This window comes from Aptenodytes forsteri, unplaced genomic scaffold (assembly GCF_000699145.1).
Source record: "Aptenodytes forsteri isolate BGI_AS27 unplaced genomic scaffold, ASM69914v1 Scaffold136, whole genome shotgun sequence".
In the NCBI taxonomy this organism is placed as follows: domain Eukaryota; kingdom Metazoa; phylum Chordata; class Aves; order Sphenisciformes; family Spheniscidae; genus Aptenodytes; species Aptenodytes forsteri.
In genome coordinates, this window is record NW_008796111.1 from 694,373 (window position 1) to 699,154 (window position 4,782).

Here is a 4,782-nt window from a genome sequence, read left to right on the forward strand (position 1 = left end):
GCCCCTCATGGCCATGGCGTCGCCCCCGGCGCCCCCAGCCAAGAAGCGGAAGATGAACTTCTCGGAGCGGGAGGTGGAGATCATCGTGGAGGAGCTGGAGCGAGGCAAGCACCTCCTCATCAACCACTTCAACGCGGGCGTGCCCCTGGCCGCCAAGGCCGCCGCCTGGCACGACATCCTGCGCCGCGTCAACGCCGTCGCCACCTGCCACCGCGAGCTGCCCGAGGTCAAGAAGAAATGGTCCGACCTCAAGACTGAGGTGCGACGCAAAGTGGCCCAGGTCCGGGCTGCCATGGAAGGGGGAGGCGAGAGCCAGAACGGCAACGGCAACGGGCCGGAGAGCGAAGACCCGACGGGCGCTGCGACTGCCCCCGTTATCCTCACCCCCATGCAGCAACGCATCTGCAACCTGCTGGGAGAAGCCACCATCATCAGTCTGCCGAGTGGGGACTGCAGTGCAGGTGACGGGACCGAGATACCCATCACCGCATCAGCCACCACGGTCACCCTGACCCAGAGTGAGTGCTGCGCCTGCTGAAGAAGCTCTGTGCTGAACTGGAAGGTCGTACGGGGGGCCCAGACACCCGCCTGCGAGGAGGCCCTGAGCCCTGTACGGGGAAAGCCCCGGCAAAAAGAAACCCCCGCGTCTCTGTAATGAAAATGCCATTCCCAATATGTCCCCATGCAGTAGGGCTGCAAGATACGCACGTACTGAAAGTCAGCTCGGCCTTAAGAACAAGGGAAGGCAGTATCCTTTGCACCGTGCAGCTTCTTCGGTCCCATTCTGGGGACAAAAGCAGGGGGAGAAACCTCTCCAAGGCTGATTTCCCAGTTTGCCCCAAAGAGCAGCTGTCCTTCTGACAAGTGCCATTCTGGGTCTTGTCTTTGCCCTTATGTCAGGTGGTTAATGCCGCTTAGAAAGATTGTTTTGAACTGGAGGTTGAGAAATTACTTTGTCTAGACAGATAAGGCATGCCCTATTCCGTTGGACTGTGCAGCCTAGAAGGAAGCTCAAATGAGGGTGGAGTAGACTTAAATAGGTCATTTTGTGCATTGCTGTTCATTGTATGTTATCTCACTGAACAGGCAGTATTCCTGTGATACTCATTGAATAGTCCTGTAGATAAAAATCCCGGTATCGCAGCTACTTCTTACCCCCTTTCTGTCCTTTGTTCTCAGTTCCTGCAGAGACAACCTACCACAGTCTGGAGGATGGAGTCGTGGAGTACTGCACAACAGAAGCGCCCACCACAGTCACCGCTGAAGCACCCTTGGAGATGATGGCGCATCAACACGAAGTGTCTGCGAAACCCCAGGAGCTGAAAAGCCGAATTGCCCTGAACTCAGCCAAGCTCTTGCAGGAGCAGCGAGTGACCAACTTGCACGTGAAGGAGATTGCCCAGCACCTGGAGCAGCAGAATGACTTGCTTCAGATGATTCGTCGCTCTCAGGAGGTGCAGGCATGCGCCCAGGAGCGACAGGCACAAGCCATGGAAGGAACACAGGCGGCACTGAGTGCCCTCATCCAGGTCCTCCGCCCCATGATTAAGGACTTCCGTCGATTTTTGCAGAGCAATACACCCAGTCCATCGGTCACCGCTGACCCCAGCCAGACGGGGCAGCAAGATGGCATGATCCAGTGAAAGAAACAGTGATGGGATGTCTCTCTTGGAAAAAACCTGCCCGTGCTGCCGGTGGACACCGGCAGCGAGGGGTGCTAGCTCTTGTCAATGTGAAATGGCTCACCTTGGAGTCTTGCTGAGCCTAAACAGCTTTCTTTCTCTGTTAATCTTATGCTAATCTGCCTTTTCAGACTCATCATGCAGAGCCGTAGCAGGATGTGTAATAAACCAGGAACTTAACATCGGTTGCTTTAGTCCCTCAAATAATAGATTTATTTAAAAAAAAGACAGTTACTTTTTTATTTCTGTTTGGAAAAAACTCTCCTAAGTATGACACCTCTCTCTCTTTCTCTCTCTCTCTCTCGATCTATAGCCTTTAACTGACTTCTGACGTGGAGAGTCTTCTTGTGATATCACAGTACTGCAGCTGCCAAGGTACAGTTATCATAAACTGTAGTGCACGGTAGTGAATGCATTTCTGTCTCTTGCTGAAAGCATTTACTGGAAATGGGGTACTGGATGTGGTACAATTTTCTCGCTGCACCGAGAGTTACGGATACCGCTCTCAGAGCGTGACATCCAGCCCATGCAGACCAGCACCAAGCCTACATACAGTTTAAATCCCACCCGCATCCCCCAAGGTTATAAATGGGATTAAAACAGTGCATTCACCTCATGCTCTATCTGCGTACGGTCATGAAATTTCACTTTAAGCTTGGCAGATGTGATGAAAATTTCATGTCTTGGTTACCAGATACTGTCCTGGGATACGTATCGGAAGCGACACGTTACCTGTCTCAGCGTAGTTAATACACAAGGGCCTGGATGAGTTTCACTCAGGTGGGTGTAACAGGTGAAACTCCATCTCTGTCTCCTCTGCATAGTTTGTTACCTCCGTAATACCTTCATCCATCAAAGTGGACCTGGACTCCAGAGCTTCAGCCGCACAGTAATTCCCAACATTTAGGAGTTTGTCAGCCACGGTTTTAACTGAGTGAATTTTGGAGTGTTATTTGGTTCTGCTGTGGCGGTGGCATTTGTTCCGTACTTGTTAGGAGCTGGAAGCGAGTACAGCCGTTCTTTGTTAGTCTGCTAGCTGGCTTCGAGTGGCATTCTGAGAAACAGGTCTGAGGTTCACCTCACTATTTTCTTACCATTATACAGGGTAAAACAACATTTGCAGCCACTTTTCTCTTCTTTGAGGTGTTCAGGCTGTGGGGCTTGGTCCTCAGTGGGGAAGCTTAATTTCACAGGATGGTGAACATGATTCTCACAGACTTGCAGTAACTTCATAAACTTTTGGATTAAAAGCTCCACTTGCACATCCATGGAAGCAAACTTCAACAAAAAAGAAGAAAAAGAAGGAAGCATAACTCTTCTTCTCCCCGTACCTTGCCAAGCGTGTCACATTTAACGGGCTTGTTGCTTGCCAGATACTACTTTTGAAATGGAACTTTTTCAGAGCTGGTATTTGCTTGCTGTTAAGTCTCCTTTAGGGCTGAGGCGTGGTGAGCAACAGCTGATGAGGGACTGAATTTGCACAATCAAATTAAACCCTTACACAGCCTTTTGGGAGGGAGATGCTGGTGGGGGACCCCTGGTTAGAGCAGTAGGTGAAGAGGCTACCGCTGCCTGTCTCTGGCCTTTACTCATCTCCTCTCGTCTGCAAGTCTGACGGGGTAGAAAAGGACAGCGCGGTGGGAAGGGTTTGGCCCCTGGAAGACTCCCGACCCTTTGGCACTGACATCTCTGCGCTGAGTCAGGGCGGCACCAGCTGCGCCTTCCCCCCGCGTGCGGCATCTCGCCACATGAGTAACACTCGCCTGACTCTGCCTCTCAGACTTCGTGGAATCAAATCAATCGCTCAATTGAAATTTATTTTTAAAGTGAAAACTATGTCATATGTGTTGGTTTACCTCATTTGTGTAATGATCTCTTCTTTACAAATATGAATTTTAATAAAAAATACGTTTTTGGTAAACAGGCTGTTTCAGTTCATCAGCATGCTCCGGGGCAAAAATGAGTTCACGACAACAAGTTTGCAACAGAGACTCCTCGCTGAGAAAGGGCCAAAGAAAGCTGTGAACAGCCACATGTCATGGTAGCTTTTTCTCGTTTGTTAAGTTTGTGGCCTTGTATTTACATAATTATAGTCTTTTTTTTTTTTCAAATAGCAGCTTTTACACCCTTACCTTGGAGCACTAGTTATTTCATCGTGTATGGCAGATTACCAACGCATACTAATCTCCCAACTGCTCAGAAGATGCCACAATACCCTAAAATGATGGATGAAGTACCAGCCTTTGGCTTTAAATTGCAGTGTGCGTTTTTTCAGTGACTAAGCACTTAAGCTGTGTTACTGTTTCACAGGAGTAAACATGTTGCCCTTGGAACCACCCATTTTTCTTGTCTTTTCAGGGTAAATATAGAGCTTAGTCAAGCCAGCAGCGTTCAGGTGCAAATTCCGCGCATGCATTTTTGTCTCATTAAAAAGGTGCAGCAACATTTTAAATACAGGGTGAGCAGTGCGATGAGGGGCTTGGTTGTTGCTCATGACGAGGTCATCAAACTTGGGGAGGGAGAGAGAAAAGTGTCCCTTAAAGTCAAAACCAGGAGAAACAGGTAAACAGGGCCCTCACAGGGCAAACATATACGCAGGGCATTCAACTGAGCAGGGAACTGGTGCCCAAACAGGACAAAAGCTAAGGAGTAACATCTGTAGAGGTTCGTTTGTGGTCCTCTACTGTTCTTTTCGTACCTAGAGATTTGGATTCAGTATCCAGAGCAGGAAAGAGCCACACAGGGATGTTCTGCCGCAGGGTACCTCAGAGGTGAGGGCGAGCGGCATCCTTCGTACCTGCTGGAGGACGAGAAGTTTGGTGGGGGACTCTTGGTGGGTAGCAGATGAACTTTGCAGCAATTGGAGGCAGCGGTCAAGCTGCCTGCAGCGCCAGTAGCTGCTTCAGGAGCAAAACTCTGGTCGTGATGCGTGCAGCTCAGGCATGGCTTTCCAGGAGATGGCACTGCGCAACGGGGCAAGGCGCGGGGATCCTGAGCTGCAGCAAAGTACCTCGCACTGCAGGGCCCTGGCAGGACGGTCCCAGAAATGACCCTCGTCGTCCAGACCTTTTGTGATCCTGCTTGCTCCTCTCGCTGATGA

General features: G+C 50.2%; 1 protein-coding gene across 1 annotated transcript; it reads left to right on the plus strand.

Moving 5' to 3' along the window:
* Window positions 1-7: 7 nt before the first annotated feature.
* Window positions 8-3,594, plus strand: NAIF1 (nuclear apoptosis inducing factor 1). Its single transcript, XM_009286981.2, has 2 exons — window positions 8-518; window positions 1,180-3,594. Exons 1-2 carry the CDS (start codon window positions 8-10, stop codon window positions 1,641-1,643), a joined length of 975 nt encoding a protein of 324 aa, XP_009285256.2. The 3' UTR covers window positions 1,644-3,594.
* Window positions 3,595-4,782: the final 1,188 nt, after the last annotated feature.

What these genes read in the sequence shown, in the direction of transcription:
- NAIF1 (XM_009286981.2), top strand. Translation starts at nt 8, where the DNA reads ATGGCCATGGCGTCGCCCCCGGCGCCCCCAGCCAAGAAGCGGAAGATG. An exon ending in CACGGTCACCCTGACCCAGA is followed by an intron (nt 519 to 1,179) that starts GTGAGTGCTGCG and finishes CTTTGTTCTCAG; the next exon opens with TTCCTGCAGAGACAACCTAC.